This window comes from Pagrus major, chromosome 2 (genome assembly GCF_040436345.1).
Source record: "Pagrus major chromosome 2, Pma_NU_1.0".
Classification (NCBI taxonomy): Eukaryota; Metazoa; Chordata; class Actinopteri; order Spariformes; family Sparidae; genus Pagrus; species Pagrus major.
In genome coordinates this window covers 30,220,549-30,239,371 of record NC_133216.1, presented here as the reverse complement: position 1 = coordinate 30,239,371, position 18,823 = coordinate 30,220,549, and the positions used below count along the sequence as shown (strand labels likewise).

Below are 18,823 nucleotides of genomic sequence, written 5' to 3'. Positions count from 1 at the left end.
ATATACAGTAATTTAGAAAATAGGAAAAAAAAAGCCCCAATAAGCTTCAATGTCATGGTGTTGAGAGAGGTTACTTGTTGATCTAAGCTGCAAATTTTGTAGAAAATATTTAAAGAGTTGGTCACAAAATAAAAAAGAATAGCGATGAAGCAATATGAACACATCATGTTGTGTGTCAAAGAACTGAGATAGGCACAAATAACACATTTAGACACAATGAGTCGGCTCTACCATCACATGAAGACACAGCTCATAACATATCTGTGGATGTTATGATGAGATGAACAGCTCTACAGAAGGCCTCATGAGTTGGATGTGACGAACATGAACAGTGTGGTGTGATTCCTGAGCAGTGTGTGCTTGTGTTGTACATGTTGCCTAATGTGAGACTTCCTGCTTCTTACTGTACTGTGGTACCGTGAGAGATGCGCGTTGCATTGTGGGGATACAAATACAGCGCAGAAAGGACAGCGGGGAGCACAAAGGAATGAAAACAGCAACTCGAAAACTTTTAACTTCAGCCTGTTGTGCTGTGAATTCATGTGGGCGCTAATTAGACTGTGAGCTTTGGCGGCTGGCAGGCTGACAACTGCCTGAGAGGCGCAGGGAATGTGAGTGATCGGAGGGAAGCGGCAGGGCGCACCGCTGTCTCCGACTATCGCTGCTTTTTGTCAGCTGAGCTGTTTGCATCCCGAGGCCCAGCCGTTATCACGGGCCTCGTCCCAGAAGGTAAACTCCCTCCACACAGTCTGTCTCGTTACGGTAACCCCGCTGTGTACGCTTTAATTCGGCTACTTTGTTGTCTGCGCAGTGATAAGGAAACAACTAATGCTAACGTTACTGTGCTTTGTCGGCTAGCGCTAGCTTGGTAGCTAACGACAGTTAGCTAATGTGCAGCCGCTGCGTTGATTCTCCCGGGTTATCCACGGTCAGACCGGAAATTTGGCCAATTCGGCTTCAAAATAAATGTAGTAAATGGAATGGCTCGTGATATTTGATACTTGCTCCAAAAAGTTTCTGTTGTGTTAATGGATGAATCAGTACAGTGGAAAGGAAAGTGCAATAATGTGATAGTAGACGAACATTTGTGAGCAGGACAGTGCGGGTCAGTTGTTAAGTGTTGACAATACATGATGGGTAAATGTCCTTATGTTTGTTTGGATTCCAGTCAAATTTATGCTAAGAATACATTTTAATATGTATAGTCAGTTAAAGCCATCATTCTAATAGCGTATTGTCATGCACTGTCGGATCACAAATTTTAGTTTTAAATAAAACGCAGAGTTAAAACCATGGCATTATGGAGACTTGTCTTTTATTTCGAAAGTAAAGCGGATGTACTTGTCATCTCTTAGTTGGCTTAACGAATCAGCTTGACACCGTTAGCTAGTGTTTGCTAAACTGTGATTGTTGTCGTAAACATGTTAATACAGCGTGTTGTTCACTGGACCCTCAGCCCTCACAGACAGACAGCCTGTGTGTCCTGTGAGCACGTCGTGTCTCAGCCCTCTGCAGTGACTGTCAGCTCAGCGCTTGCGGTCTCGTACGTGATGTAAACAGAGTAAAAGTACCAGGTTGAAGGCTACGCCTCCTCTGCCCTGTCGCCATCATACATATTCTTGTGGTGAATTTAGTTTTATTATTTAAGTTTATTTTGCTGTTGTTACAGACTCATTGTTGCTTAACTTTAACTATTCAGTTGATCTATAAGGATCTAACAAAATGTTTATAACTAATAAAATGTGGCCCAGTGATGTCTTCAAATGGCTAACCAAAGAAGAAAACAAAACAAGTGTGGGCAGCCATGAAGTTAAACAGAAAAAAAATCAACAGATATTATTGTTTTATTTTTTTATGCACATATCATAAACATGATGATTGTATGATTTTCTGTCTATCGGACCCACTGCTGTAGCTTTACAGTGAGGCAAGTGGGATAGAAATTGAATCAGTAATTTATTTGAACAGGACATTTAAGGTTCTCCCTGACTTAAGCAGTAGACCGAGGATGAATTACCACGATATTAGACACTAATTTGGAGGAAAAGTTAATGGTTTTTACTTTTTCACAGCAGTTTGACTTTTTTTTTAGAATATAACACAACTAAAAAAATATGATATTGTAGATATATTATTTCTTAAATATATAATTTATGCCAGAGAGTGTTTAAGTATTGTTTACTGAATATCAGACCATATTTAATTTGTATGCATCAGTGCTCTTTCAAGTTCATATACTCGACATGAATATTCCTTATTTGTTAGGAACAACTTTAATAAAGATCATGTAGCTCCTGCAGGAAGAGAAAACCCCAAGATGGAATTAAAGTTGTTTCTTGTAGCCCTGTTTGCTGGTGCAGACTAGGCACTCTCCTGTTGCACCGCCACAGCCCAGGTCTATAATTCACTTTGCCTTTACTGGGCCAACATAGCCCAATAGTATTTTCCTTCGGTGTGTGTGTGTGTGTAAGGGGAGCGCGCTCTCCCTGCGAGAGCCCCTTTACTTGAGATTTTGTTTGATGGAAAATCTCATGCCTCAGAGAATCCACATGTCTTGCAGACAGCTGCTGAGCATCCTGTAGTGCACTGGCCTCCACATGGGTCTGGCTCGCATCGCTGCGCATCTGCTTTGATTGTTGTTACATAACTTGGCATTTTGTCCTCCGTGCTCCTTACCCTGCTTTCAACCCCCGCCCCCCTACCTTGCCTTCCCCTCACAGAGCACCTTAGTATTTCTCTCTACCTACACCCGCTGCCTTCCATAAAGTGCTTGCCTTCTATTGTCCTGTCTTTACCACTGGACAGGTGTTTTGCAGAGTGACATTTGATATCTCATTTTGTCTTTGCACTTATTGATTTGCAATTGAGTGGTTCAGGGAGAGTACACTGTGACATCTATAATTTAACACCTGATTCTTAAACTTTGGTTGGATTTTGTCCAGTTATGTAATCATTAGTGACACTGTCATTGCTAGATACTAACAATAATGGTGTGAAGAAACTTGACACAAATAATTTAAGAATTACAAAGCGTAGCAAAAATATTTTTAATAACATTGATCTACTGTTTTTCTTTTTGAGATACAGTTTCTGTGGTTAACTTTTGCAAACTAAAGTTAAGTGTTTTGTTTTTTCCATCTCTCTGCAGGACGCATTTCCTGTACACAGTCAGACACTGACTCCAACATGGGGGTCAAAACCTTTACTCACAGCTCAACGTCCCACAGCCAGGAGATGCTGGAGAAGCTTAACGCTTTACGCAACGAGGGCCACTTATGTGATGTCACCATCCGGGTCCAAGACAAGCTCTTCCTGGCCCACAAAGTGGTCCTGGCCTGCTGCAGTGAATTCTTTCGCTCCAAACTGGTGGGCCGGCCAGAGGAGGAGGACAAGTTCGTGTTGGATCTTCATCACGTGACCGTTAGTGGCTTCGCTCCTCTGTTGGAATATGCTTACACATCTACGCTGTCCATTAGCACAGAGAATATCATTGACGTTCTGGCAGCTGCAAGTTACATGCAGATGTTTGCTGTGGCTAGCACATGTTCAGAGTTCATGAAGTCCAGTATTCTGTGGAGCCCAGGTAACAACAACAACAACAACAACCTGACAGCAGATAAACCCCATGAATCAGCACCAGAGAGCGCCTCATCAAACTGTGCCCTGACGCCATTGGATGGCAGCGTGTCACCTGTTTCATCTGACTGCAGTGTGATGGAGAGAAACGTTCCTATATGCCGTGAATCACGACGGAAACGCAAAAGCTTTGTAACGATGGCATCACCTGAGAGTCCACTCAAATGCACTACACAGATGGTTACCACCTCCCCTCAGATCCCCAACCCATCCCCTTCATTCTCTGACAGCACAGCCCAGCCTGTGGAATCCTCCTTGGCCTTCCCATGGACTTTCCCGTTCGGTATCGACCGGAGGTTCCACTCAGACAAATCAAAGCTACCGGAGAGCCCTCGTTGTTTAGAGCAGGGCACCCCAGGGACCTCAGAAGTGGTTGTTGGCCGGCGGCTCAGCGACTTCCTAACATGTGAGAGCTCCAAGGTGGTGTCATCACCAGTGGCAACAGAAGAGGAAGATGTGAGAGTGAAGGTGGAGCGTCTTAGTGATGAGGAGGTCCAAGAGGCGTCCTCGCAGCCGGTCAGTGCCTCCCAGAGCTCACTGAGTGACCAGCAGACGGTGCCAGGAAGTGAACAGGTCCAGGAGGAGCTCCTCATCAGTCCACAGTCCTCCTCTATAGGTGGTGCTATTCTCCTAACCTAACTGGTCCACAGTTTTTAGAACTGACCCGAATGTGGTTGCATATCTGTTGTGATTAACACTCCTGTATTATCAGTTATTGCTTGGCACAGACCAATGAAGTCATATATTGACCCAAATGTCCTATGCCAACACACCTCTACGCATTCCTACAGCCCTACTACCTACAGTAACAACCAACCAAAGGCAAGGGGCATGCTAGTAGCTAACTACCTAATTTAATTGGAGGTTACAATAGAAAAATACCTGTACATTATTGACATCCTCTGTGTGGGAGCCTCTCTGTTTGAGTTTAGAATAACAGTAACTGATCTGTCCTCCTCTTTACTTGGTTTGGAGAAGTGTACACTCATTGCATTGGATAGTGTTATGTTTGCTAAACCTATTGGTGATTCCTCATCCTCAAATCTTTATCTCTTTTCAAAGTGATGCAAACTGCATACAGAAACATACATTTTCAGTGTAAACACTGTTGCTTTTCAAAGTATGTTTTTTTTCTTTTTTGATTGTAATAAGGTGTGAAACCTTAAAATAAAAAAAGTAATCTTGAATTGTTGTCAGGAACAAAAACACGATGTGTCACAATGACGTGGGCCCTAATACCGCTGTCATCTTGTTCCTCTTGGTAGTGGCTGAGACACGTGTGATAGCTAGTGGTGAAATTAGGTATTAACAGTCTTGTCAGGTATTAAGTCTCATATCAGACCCTAATACTAGGGCTAACTAGTTCTACCCTGCAAAGCAGGCAAATCTTTTTACTGTATTTCCTTCAACAAGCATCATCCACTGGTGAAGATATGAAATGTTTGCAGAGGACGTACAGTTTTAATCTCTTTTAGTGTGACACCATGCATGTTGTCAGCGCCTTATTTGCAAATCTAAATGTCCCGGAACACAGACGGGGTGCTGTTCTGGTTCGTTGGGTGGAGTGAAAAAGTCAGGGAAAACAGCAAAAATCCACGGTGCCTGGAGCAGACATTTGAAAACTCCTGGGGGCTACAGTAGCAGTTAACAAAATTTGTTGCGACTGAGCAGGAGAATCTTTAGTTGATCACATATCATACAATGAACAACATAATGAAACTGGTACTCTGCATTTAACCCATCCAGAGGGAGCAATGTGCATGAGGGCTAACCCGTGCCCACTGCTCCAGATCTTACCCAGTGCCTTTGGTCCAGGGTACTGACTGGATAATCAACCTACAGTATCTGCATGTTTGGATGATGGGGGAAAGCAGAGTACACTTAAAATGCCTGCAAAAATAGGCGATGAAGCCATTTACAAAATGTATTTGATCGTGACAGAGGAGGTGATCCTATCAAATAGGACCAGCATCTATTTGATAGGATATTTGATAGGACCAGATCCTGTTAAGGCGGGATAAAAACAAATAAATTACAAACATAACAAAAAAAATCAGCCAGATGCTTTGACTTGACTTGTGAAGTTTTAGCATTAGCATTACCTAGCTAGGTACAATTGATAAAATCTGCTAGCGACTATTCAGCCACCTCATTTATTAATTATTAACCTGGAGTTTTTAATGGTATATCTACCTCTGTTATTGGAAACTGTATATATGTTGTGCGACACCATAAAGTGTAGCAACAGTTAGAAAGGGGGGTGGGATTGTTAGTGGAACCGAGGCCACAATCAATTTATTCTACTTGTGTTATTTGTTGTGTCAAAGTTTACACACTTTACCATTAGTCAATAAAGGACATGGATATATTCTCTTAAAGACACAGTTAAATCACATCAATGTGTTAGTGTTGTACTGTTATGATAGAGTCTGTGTTCTGACCCAGTTAACACTGTTGCCTGTAAAATGTGCAATCAAACCTGCCTCATTCGATCTTCAGAGCTGCTGCCCCACCTACAAGATTTTTTTGTTTGTATCGTTCAGTGGAAAGTTTTATTGTCTGATGGCCCAAATGCTGTTTGAAAGGCTTTTCTGCCCTGCTATAAACAAAAAGAAAATGGAAACACTCGTCATTTTTTCCTAAACTTCGGAATAACACAGTGAATTGGAATCCAGCAGCATCAATCCGTAAATATGGGATTAGCCCTTAAAGACCTACATTATATTAGTTTAACCCTATCCAAGATGGCATTCTCTGGACTTTATTATGGAGTCAGAAGTTCAGGAGACAGTTACCAAATGAGTAATTCTTCTTTTTCCTCTTTTCCAGGGTCGATGGATGAGGGAGTGTCTGAGGGTTTGCCATCAATGCAGAGCACCTCCAACACTGGAGGACATGCGGAAGATGATGAAAGGTATGATTTGTTACAACTCGCAGCGAGGCGACTCATGAGCAGTAAAGAATATAAAGACGTAAACCTCACAACTGGGTGTCTGAGCAACACCTGTTTAGGTAATAAATGTAGACGTGTTGAAATGCCAAAGACAAGATGCGCTGTTGTATCAAGGGTTGTAAAAGCCTCGAGACACAAATCTGTGATACATTTTATGAGCAGGCTAACAAAGCATCTTACTGGAAATCTATGAACCTCAAGTGCCGAACAATCTGACACATATCACTATCATCACTGACAAGTCAGTGTTAGACAAATGTTCTGAAACATCTTACAACATTTTTTGAATACCAGTTGTTTGACATAATTCATAGCGGGCCATTTTTCCCTGCAAAAATTACAAGCTATTTTTTAAATGCAAGGAGATAAAAAGATTACTTTGGAAGAATTACTTTATCGATACACCAGAGTAGATGTTTTTAATTATTCATACAGTTGGGTCCAAAAGTCTGAAAACACATTGAACATCTCTGTCAAGTAAACATGGAACTAATCAGATAGCTTGAGGATTTAAAAAGTAAGTGAACGTGTCAGATGTCAAATTGTTATTCTAACCAAAGGGGGGAAACTGGATCAGTTCTATCCCGAGCACCATCGGGCTGACCCAAAGTGAGCACACCATCAGAAGATCAATACATCAAGCTTAGTTCACTGAAAGGTTCCAAAGTAACTTAAAAAACAATGCAAGACTCCAAAACACTTATCGGGGGAAACCAGGACAAACACTTGAAGTGGGCTCAGAAATACCAGAATTTCACAGTGGATAATGTAAAAAGTCTATTTACTGATGAATCCCAGTGATAGATTAGTGTCAGTAACAGAAGGGTGTATGTAAGGAGACGAACAGGAGAGAGAACGATACCTCTGTGTCTCAAAGCCACAGTGAAACATGGTGCTGGAAGATTTAAGTCTGGGGCTGTTTTCAGACTCCTGCACAGAACTGACTCCACCCTGACCAAGGAGAAGCACCACTCCATTCTTCAGAGACATGCTCCACCCTCTGGTTTGATCTTTGTGGAGAAGGATTCATACTGCACCAGGATAATGAGCCCAAACACACCTCAATGCTTTGACACAACTACTGAAGACCAAAGAAGACCGAGGAGTTCTGACTGTCCTGGACTGTTCTCCACAGTCACTTGAAGACTGAGAAAGACAAACACTCGGTGACATCACAAGAAGCAGGCTGTGACATCACAAGACAGTGGACACTGTCAAGATCATGCTGGATAACATGAGTCAGCAGTTTTTTTACACTAACTTGTGGAGTCCATGCAGCTCGAGTGCCTAAAAGGGGACAAACCAAATACTGAGATATTCTGACATTCAGGGACCTTTTTCAAACATTCAACTTTTCAATCAAACTATTGAGCTGATATTATCATATGTAATCAAAAATAGTATTACATTCAAATAATCTTGTTTAGCAGTCTCAGACTTTTGGAGCCCTCTGTATATATATTTATATAGGGACAACTTCATTTTTCAATGTAAGTTAGAGCACATTCAAGCTTGATTATCACGCTGATGTTTCCTGTCTTTATGTTTCAGGTTAGAAGGTATTCAGTACCCTTACCACCTTTATATCAGCCCCTCAGCCAGGCCCGGCACCAATGGCCCCGACAGGCCCTTCCAATGTCCGACCTGCGGAGTCAGATTCACGCGCATTCAAAACCTGAAGCAGCATATGCTCATACACTCCGGTACGTGAAATGGGGAGAATGCAAACTTCAGATGAAACTGAGCATCGAGTATTGATCTGTGGGAACTTTGGGAATGTAATGTAATGTTTCATAGCTTAGAACAGAAAAAACAGATTCACCCCCACCGGGACTTTTTCATATTTATATTTACAACATTGTAATAAAGCTTTTTTTTCATCAACATAAACACATCCAAATGCTTGGTGTGTCAGACAGGTATAATGCGAGTTCTGAAAACAACTGGCTGATAAAGCGATTCTCAAAAGAGCACTCCTTTAGCTTTGTCAAACGTGTTTGGAACAAAAGTCAAAATTGATTCCACACATTCTTTTTCCTTTAAAAATGCCTTCCTTTAACTGAGCCAACGGTCACCAAATTGATAAGTTGCTGTGTTAAAGGAAAAGTTCACCTAAAAATTAAAAAGTGTAGTCCCCATCTACTTCAGTAGTTTGGCAGAATTCTGTTATGCTGTTTTGCTGCAGAAATGTTTCGTCAACTACTAAACTTCACCTGTCTTTTCATGGACATGGAGGTGAGTAAATAATAACTAAATAAATTTAATATTTGGGTGAACTTTCCTTTAAATGTAAAGAATGGATCTCATCTGATTCCACACACAGAGCTGCTTCTGCTTTAACAATACTCTGTTTTGTTCTAATGTTTCTTCAATCCGATGTGCAAGTGTCTTCATCATTTTCTCTGTAAATTCTGGACTCACAGCTTGGCAACTGAAGGCCAACATGTATTATGGTCAGTTGATACAACTAGACAGAGACATTTCTCGCACTTCTACAATAGATGCCACTAGGTACTATGAATTTTAAGCAAAGGTCTAAAATACTGATTGTAGAAAGACTAAGAAGTGACAACAATCTGATGTTTACTGTCGATGTTTTAGATGACTGAAATATTTCTTCTGTCAAACTCAACTGTAACTGAATTCAAAGTATTTTGTAAACATCACATGTAAAAAGACTTTTGGAAGACGTTTCAACAGGAATAATATACCAACAATGAAAAAATGGCCCATAAGGGCAAGGTACAGCGCTCAGAAGTATATATGTAAAAGGCTTTAAATTTATATTCTTTCTATCCCAGGATATTTGCCAGGCTACAAAACTACTTATGGGATTGTTTTACAGTCTCACTTAACTTCTGATGTCACTAAACATTAAAATGCAAGACACAATCCAACAATGTTGTAATATGCGTGAAGAATGCCAACATGGTAATTGCACAATTTCCACATGATCTAAAAATAAGCGAGAACGGAACATCCAAAACATCTTATAACAGGCGTGCTTTCAAAACTTTCCCCTCAATTTCCTAATGTATAATATACACAGCCTGTAAATGGTTTCCACTCCTGTGGAGATTATTTTCACCGTTTTGACTGAGTGAATTTAATTTAGCTTTTCTGCAAATTGATTAAATAAATCAAACAACCTGTAACCTGGTATGGAATATGCAACCACTATTTTTCTTACACTTGGCTGTTTGCCAGGATTCAGTAACCACACAAGAAAGGTCAAGATGGATAGGTAATTAGAAGGATATACAATTTACTGAGCCTACACCTCTTTTAATGTGCATGTTTCCTTTAAATGTGAGTGAAAATGTTCCATTACAGAAGAGAATGGAACATTTTAACATCTTAACTCTGCTGTGTAAGATGATTGGATGAGATCAGGCTCTGGTGAACTTCAGAGAAACTTTGCAGGTTTAAATGTATAAACAAAGTAACGCATGAGTCAGTGTGATTGACTTGACATGACTGTGATTAGCTGATGCAACACTACAGTTAGTAGGGCTGTAACAGATCACAAAATTAACGCTTTGGTATGAACCTTGGTTTAGAGTATGTTTTCGCTAAAGCAGGGAAAACAAAAACATGTAGAAAAAAATGTGGTCAATTATTTTGAAATATGTAAGCTCTCAACAACTGGTTTATATTTGCACCACTCAGACTTTTTTGGGTCACAGGGCGTACCGAACCAAGGGAGTCACATACCAGACCAAACGACCTGTACCCAATGGTTCAGGGTGAATACATGTACCATTACACCCCTAACTGAGAGCCTACATAATATGTATTATGTCTTTTCAGATTTTAATGTAAAAGCTTAGGCGAATCCCTCATTAAATCTGTGTTTGCAGATAGGTATATCCAAAGAACTCAAATTTTACCAGGCAGATTTAGACTTATTCACATTTAGCTGAATGACCACCGTACGTACGTGTTATGTTTCTGGTCTTAGGAAGTGTGAATTCAGTTTGAGAGAAAATATGTAATAAAAAATTCATTACACTTTAAGTTTACATTTTGGACCTGGATTTACAGGTGAACTAGAATCCACCAAAAGTCTACATAACAAGTTGTTTATTGTTCGGGGAATTCTGGGAAACTGTGATTTTGGAAAACAGTGAAGGGTGACGTTGTGGTAAGATGTAGTCACTAACCCTCCTTCTTACCTCACCTCACCTCAACCACACATGGATACTATCACTTGTATGATGCTAATGTACAGATCAGCTAAACTTTGTCCTTTTCTTCTTCCCCAGGCATTAAGCCTTTCCAGTGTGACCGCTGTGGGAAAAAGTTCACACGGGCCTACTCCCTAAAGATGCATCGGCTGAAGCACGAAGGTAAACGCTGTTTCCGGTGCCAGATTTGTAGCGCCACATTCACGTCCTTCGGTGAATATAAGCACCACATGAGGGTCTCCCGACACATAATCCGCAAGCCGCGGATTTACGAGTGCAAAACGTGCGGGGCCATGTTCACCAACTCTGGCAATTTAATTGTACACCTGAGGAGTCTGAACCATGAGGCATCCGAACTAGCAAACTACTTCCAGAGCAGGTGAGGAGTCCGGGGGCACTGACCCCATCATTTACTCAGATCTCACCTGGATCAGAAAATAACTTCAGTTTAGATTCTAATACCTGAGGTTCATTTGATCGTTTTTTCCTTTTGTGACTTTGGTTGTGTAGAATTGTTTTTGAGATGATTGCAATTGATTTGAATGCCCAGATCAAGTGTACCTGAAGTATTTGACTGTATTTATTGGGGAGTTTTAATTTCACTTACTTAAAGAATAGTTTGACATTTTTGGGAAACATGCTCATTTACTTTCTTCCCAGGAGTTAGATGAGAAGATTGAGACCACTCAGTTTATCCTGTGAATATGTAGATGGAGCCTGCTGCTGGTTAGTTTATTCTGCTTAAAGACTGGAAACGGAGAGAAAAGTTAGTCAGGCTTTGTCCAAATGTTAACAAAATCTGCCTACCTGCACCTCTGAAGTTCACAAATTAACACGTTATATGTCGCTTGTTAAATATGTACAGAAATGGCAGTGTAAAAACACCAATTCGCTTTTTTTATGCAGGACTATTTCTGAGTTGAGCTCAAGATAAGCTAAGCTAACTGACTGCTGGCTGTAGCTTCATATTTCCCTTAGGACCCTGGCACACCAGGCTGACTGTCATTCGGCAGGCAATGTCAGGCCATTGTTGAACGTCTTTGGCTCCAGTTCTTGCAGTGTGTCCCACACCGTTGGCATTAGTCAGCCCTTGTCAGCGGCGTTTCGGCTGACCGAGCACAATCAGTGGTGGAGCCCTTTGGCGAGGGAAATCACTCTGATTGGCTGTTCAGCTAAGGGAATAAGCGCACGGGAAGAAAAAAAAATGGTAAGGCTTTTGTGCCTGTCGCTGTAATATCCATTATTTCACCCATTTAGTGTGGGTTCTCCTTATTTTTTCCACCTCCGTCTCTTCAATAGTGCCATATGCAACTTTATATCGGACATGTGCTTGATTGGAAGTGGCTATATTAGCAGTGGAGTGGTGTGAAAATGATGCACTTTATCATGACAACGGTTTGTATATCCACAGTCTTGAATGTTCCGGTTTCCTTTTTTGAATGATGAATACACACTACTGCCACCTGGTGGTATGGAGACATATTTCCTCTCACGCAGAAGCAGAAACGGAAGAGCTAGTCAGCGGTAGTCTTTGGTGTGTTCAAGTGCAGCTTTTTGGCCGAGTTGTAGCAATCTTCTCATCGTTCTCTTGGGAAGAAAGCATATTTCCCAAAATATTGTTCTATTCCTTTAACAATCATCATGAAGAGGAGCTGGGAAATACCTCAAGACCGTGTAGTCTCTGTTTACTGACACAGTTCCATGAGATGTGAGGATGAGGAGGGTTATCAAGTCTACAAAATGAGTGAAGTTTTCTGACAACATTAGAGCCCAGCTGTACAGTGTTCTGAACCCCTTTGATAACTTCATGTTGTTTCAGTCACTCTGTTTATACTCTTCACTTTGCACATGAGAGAAACAATTGCACCTTGAAAACTTCAGTAAATATGCTCATATAATAGCTGCAAATCTCAACTTAAATCATTGTGTCATCTCTGTTTGTTCCTATTTGAATGGATTGTCCTTAACCAAACAGAGTGGGTTGTTTGTTTTTATCAGCAGCTCAGCCCACAAAACCTCGTGAAAGTCAGAACACAGTGTCTTTGTAAAGTCGAGGAGTGTTTTTATTTCCTAGACTTTTCCACTTCTTAATCAACTCAAGCCCTCACAGGTCGGCAGGACTCAAACGGGCCATTGACTCCTCGAAGGTTTTATAGTAGAAGGTCTACGTCTGAGATCATAACAGTGTGGAAAATTCTCTGGCAATCCAGACAGACTCTTAACTCTCATCCTCAGTCTTCACATAAAAAGATATGTTAACTACCCTATATTTTTTTTCTAAGTTGCTGATTTTGCAGACAGGTTTGTCAGATTCAACTGTCGTCTGTGCCACAGAGGACTGTTACATTCCACCTTAACTGTTTATTTTGGATACTAAGCTCTAATTCCCACTGTTTGATAGTGTGTACGTGTTAAGCTGCTGGATTGAGAACTTTAAATCTAGTTCACAATCAAGATCACACTGTGCACTCACACATTTTACAGGGCCTCTGTCGTAGGAATCCAAATATAATTGTGTGGGATATTCTCACATGAAGACCAAGTGGGACAAAGCCAGACTGGGAATATGAGGGTGTATAGATCAAATTTCATAAAATAGTTGAGGAAACTCTCATCTTGGTGTTGTAGTTGTTGTATATCGATGTACATATTTCTAATTAGACATTAATTGAAGCCTTTATATTGACACATCCTATTGTCACTAAACATGGAAATATCTGCCCCAACACACTAATTACACTTGAGCCATCACAAGAAGTTGCTGTCAGTGCACCTTAGATTTCTGAAGGAAGGTAAAGAAGGAATGGCAGCATGTATTGGCACTAAAATTGATCAGTGACTAAAATAAAAATCTATCAAAGACGATGCATAGACACAGATACAGTAGCAGCCTCCATAAAGCAGAATACAATGCTGCCACAAGACACCTTTTGTTTTTCAGTTTAGATCAGTGACATGTATAATCCACCTCTGAAGAACCAGACTTTGAAGCTGCTTGCGTCCCGACATGCCTACCTTTGAGTAAATTAGACTGTATGGATGAAAAGTAAAAACAATACTTCACAAAACTCCAAGTGCTTACTGCTTATTAGGAGTGCTGCTGATTATGTTCGCAGTTTATCTTTTGGTCTATAAAATGTCCAAAATAAAGCCTTTTAAAGTTCTTGTTATGTCTGACCAACAGTCCACGCAGAGACATTCAGTATTCAGCTGATCATTGAGGACAAAGACAAGCAGTGAATTCTCACAAGTGAGAAGCTGGAACAAGATTATGTTTGGTATTTTAGCTTCAAAATGGCCAAAACATCATAATAATATCAAAGTAGTTGCAGATTATTTTCTGTTGATCGATTTAGCAATGAATGAAATAATCATTTCCAGTTGTCCAATTTGATGTTTCAGTCAATCGTTACTGTTGACATTGTTATTTAATTCATTCTCCACATGTAGCATATTTTATTGGAATAAAGTCTCAGTCCAGTTTTAACAAGTTTGGGTAAAAATGAGGAATGTTTCAAAACCTAGTTCTAACTAAACTTGTTCCTGTGTCTATCAAATGTCATGGCCTTCACTAAGTTTTGAGGAAATTATTCCCTGAAGACACTGAACATCACATTTTGACAATATCTTTTCATTATCTTTTGTACTGTCTGCTGATTAGGTTCATCAGTGTTTATTTCTTAAACTTTCAGGATACAATATATGAAACTCAGCACATTGTTGTTAACCTGAAGCATGGATATTTGTGAAATGGCTAATTTACCATCTTTTAATTGTCAGCATGTACAGTTTAACAGTTTGTGACACCGTGGAAAATGAAAGATCATTGAACTCTTGACATTTTCCTGGTCTTTGCAGTGATTTCCTCGTGCCCGACTACCTGAGCCAGGTACAGGAGGAGGAGGAGGCGCTGGGAGTCCAGTATGAGCTAGAGGAGTCCCAACATCACCCAGTCTACCCGGGCAGCACCTCCACCTCCACCACAACCGCGGCCTCATCCACCTCCTCAGTCCAGATGCCCGTCATCTCCCAGGTCTCCTCCTCCACCCAGAATTGCGAGAATTCCTCTGGCTTCCTTTCACCCGAGCCCCTGGATCCCCTGGAAGCCTCAGCCTCCCTCAAGATGGACGCCGATGACACAGCAGTCATGACAGAGGAGACCAAGATGGACAACAGTGTAGGAGGCAGTTCCCCAGAGGTGCTCGAAGAAGAGCAGCAACAGCAGCATACCCAGGGCAAGGAGCTGGCTTCCATTACTATAGAGTGATTCAAGCCTTCTGCTTGCTCATCATGTCTTATTTTGCAGTCATGTCATATGGGAATATGTGTTGGAATGCCTTGGCGGCTAAAAGGGACAACTTGGACATGGGCACATGTTGAAACCTCATCATGTGAAGTCATCAAGACGCAGTGATTGAAGCTTTCTGAAGACTTCAGTCGCCTTGATGATGTTTTTCCACAAGCAACACAGATGCACTTATGTGAGTTCATGTTTTACACCAAACCAAATCCAGCAAAGTCAATTTTCTTTGTTTTCTCTTCAGTGGTGGTATAATTTCCCTGAACGTGACTCGAGCAGATACACTTGGGGCTTTTCCACTGGCACTTTGCCGCGAGTCAATCCGTGCCGCACTAATTTGCTTTTCCATTACCAGTTTTACTGCACCGAGTTGTGCCGCCGAGCCGTGTCCGAGATGACCTTCTGCAGGTTGGGGCTAAAGCGGGCGGCAGTGACTTGCTACTGTGGCTAACCTGTGACTCATCTCATGTTATGTAGGAAACCTGAGAGAAAGGTGTTTTTAACTGAATTCTTTAGTTTCTCTCCAGTGTCCCTATCGGATATCGGATGTATTTCACTGTTTCATCGTGTTCACTTTCAGCTATACGGAAGTCCAGTTAAGTTACTGCCGGAGAAAACCCAACATTTCCTGATTTTTGCTGCTTCATAATAAAGTATTTAAATAACTAGTGGAGGGACGAACTAATTGGGGAGGAAATTAAATGTGTCTATTAGCGAATTAGTGGAGCTTCGTTATTAGCGATTTTTGATAGTACTGCCGGGACGAACAATGTTTTCCACCACTTCTTTGACCACCACTCAAGACAAACTCGTCATCAGTTAAAGACGCACCTTCAAGCAGGTAGCCTCGTTGTAATGGAAATGCAAATCCCTGCTGCGCCGGGCTGATGTGCCGAGTCAAAGCGAGTCAGGCTGAGCCAGCACATGCGTATGGAAAAGCCCCACTTGTTGGTGAGATGAGATGTCAGTAGGTCATAAAATCTGTGTTCAGCCCGCCACCACACCTGAATTTCAAAGTAGTATATATCGAGTGAAAAGTATTTAAGAGCAATCTTTAAGAAGGTTGTTTTTTCCCATATGACGTGAATGCAGCACAAGCTAAAGTCATTTCTGTCTTAGCCTATTTGAGGTTTGTTTCGTACAAGCCTTGCCCTACTTTTGGAAAGTGCCTGAGAGTTCCCATGTTAACAAAGCAGCGTGTAGAGGAAGAAGAGGTCTTGACTTTGCCAACAGTGACAAATCAAGTGTTTGCAAACTGAGCTAAATAAAAACATATTGTATTTCATTTATAGTGATAATGCTAGTTTGTATGGGCTGAGACTGTGTTATTCCTTCAGTGCCGTCGCTATAGGCAAACTGTTAAATGTCAATATTATCTATATTGCAATAGCTTGTACTGTAGTTTTACTATTTGAATGCTGTGTATGTTGGGTGTTGTGAAGTATGATATGTCAGGTGTGTATGTGCATTTCTTTTTATCTCTATAAACTCAGTACATTTCATTTTTAAATGTTTAAAACTTGAAATTATATTGACAGAGTATTCCCATAAGATGTTTGTGCAGTATATAAGATTTCTGACCTATTAGAACTTATTTTTTTATTTTTTATGAACACTGTTGTTAAATCAAACATCACATCTCCAAAAAACCTAAACTCTAAGAGTTTAGGAAGACTTGGATCAGCACTGATGCATCTTTTGTTTTAAAATCTAACCAAATAAATGACAAAATAAGACTGACATTTATATAAAACAAACAAGCAAACAAACAAAACAAAAAAAAATCTAATTCGGACTTCAAAGTTTTATCATAACTGCAGTGTTATATCCCCAGACGGGCTCTACGACATGGTAATGTAGCATTAACCCCAGTTGAAGTTCGACCTGTTTGCCAAATGGCAATTTTTTGAGTTTCAAAGTCAGTTTGTGTTAAAAATATCGATATCTGACATGGGATTCAAGTTTTGATCATCCTGATTTACCAACAGGTACACTGCTGATGTTCTACGATGTTGCATGACTGTTGAAGTGATGTTTCATTTCGGTACAACACGATTGTCTTTTATAATCTTTGTGTGACTTTATGGTTGACAAACCAAGAAATATGTTATCCCAAAAGTGTGGATTAACCACCAGCTTTGTTTATTTTTTCTTTACCTAATGTCATAAAGGGAAAAACTACATTGTGAAGACTTCCCTGACTGAAATGTAAGAAAATATTGTACGTCTGCAACCAGGAAAGCAGGAAGTAGTTAATGCAAAGATTCTGATGCTGTCTGTGATGGCCAGTTCTCAGTCAGAACAGATTACCAGGCTGTTGTTGGGTTTTATGTGATAGTATTGCTTTAGAAGCAATATTAACATGCTAATGTGTGAATGCAAATACTGTGAGTGAAATCATTATAAATGATAACTTCATTATATAGGCGAGAGCTTATCCTTCATCTTAAACTGATAACAAAGTTTGGCAGTTGATGTTACTTATTTCTTTTTGAATGCTGATTTTGGGTCTAACCTTCAGCTCCTGTTACCTGTGTTGTGCCAACATGGTTGTTATTGTGTCCTTGGACATTGTGCCTGTATTTTGAGAAGATAATGATACCCATGGTGATAATCCATGAGTTGAATGCTACTGACTGTGACTTGTTCAGTGAAATCTTTGTATGTATTTTCTGTTGCCCCCTGAAAGTAGTACAAACAGCCGACATTTAGGATGATCACAGCAGGATGGAAGACCTCACACGCAGAGTTGATTGTAAATGTAAAGATGAATATTGCTGTGATGAGGGTATCAATATCCCCCTGTCCTGATCAATGAAATTCACTGAGAGCTGTCTTAAAAAGTCAGCGTGTGCCATCCTATCAGTCACTTTTTCAAAGTTGTGCCATCTGCCCTTTTATCTGGGTACAAATCACGCTTTTTCCTACAGGACCAAATGTTCTCTATCTCATTTGGGATTTGCCATGGCAATCAGTTATTGCACATAATAAAAGAAAGAGATAATCATTCAAAGTGGTCCATGGTATTTAGCAAAGGGGTCCTGCTGTTTTGCCCCTTAAAACACTGTATGATGTTGTGCATTTAAGAGGCTAGCCTTAGTAAATGGACCTATTAACTCTAGTTGCACAATATCAAAATTTTAAAAGTTTTCTATTCTCCATTTGTATGTCACGCTTTTCATCTGTTTTCTTCAGTGTCTGTACTCAAACAACTTTTTTATAATGAAATGCTGCTGTTTGTTGAAACGCAAAGTGCCCAAAATATTTTTGTGAACCAATGGTGTGCAATAAATGGACAGGTGTTGTTTTGAAAGTTTTAATTTTGTCTTTGGAATGGTGAATTCTATAAAAAAAAAAAAAAAAAAGAATGTATAATTTTGTTTTATTCAAATGTGATTGAAGGTGAATCAAATAGGCAAGGACCCCATTTGATCTGTGAAACAAAGAACAAAGCTTTGATATCAGACGACCGGTTCTATTCAGCTCCTTTTCTGTTTGTTTCTGAAGTTGCATGTTCATATCGTTCTGTGAAGTGGAGAGCATGTCTTCAGTTGGCGATGCGTTCTGTCAAGGCCTTATTTGTCGATGACTCTTCATCCAGCATAGCTTGATCTGTTGTTCAGCATGCCCTCTACTTTTCTGTACGTTTTCCCTTTTCTGTGCAATGTTTTAAAGTATCTTGATTATATACAGGACATGCCTTTTCAATGTACACTTGATGTTGTATATGTTTTCCAGTCCTTTATT

General features: G+C 40.4%; 1 protein-coding gene across 2 annotated transcripts; it reads left to right on the top strand.

Annotated features, from left to right (window-relative positions):
- Positions 1–577: 577 nt before the first annotated feature.
- zbtb44 (zinc finger and BTB domain containing 44) lies at positions 578–18,396 on the top strand. 2 transcript variants are annotated; one of them, XM_073487879.1, is made up of 6 exons: positions 578–729; positions 3,149–4,252; positions 6,466–6,550; positions 8,141–8,292; positions 10,855–11,155; positions 14,635–18,396. In XM_073487879.1, the coding sequence occupies exons 2-6, from the start codon at positions 3,187–3,189 to the stop codon at positions 15,041–15,043; spliced, it is 2,013 nt and encodes a 670-aa protein (XP_073343980.1). In that variant the 5' UTR covers positions 578–729; positions 3,149–3,186; the 3' UTR covers positions 15,044–18,396. The 2 variants fall into 2 exon arrangements, with proteins under 2 accessions (XP_073343980.1, XP_073343989.1); XM_073487888.1 differs by having other exon boundaries at positions 677–729; positions 10,855–10,938; positions 14,635–14,733.
- Positions 18,397–18,823: the final 427 nt, after the last annotated feature.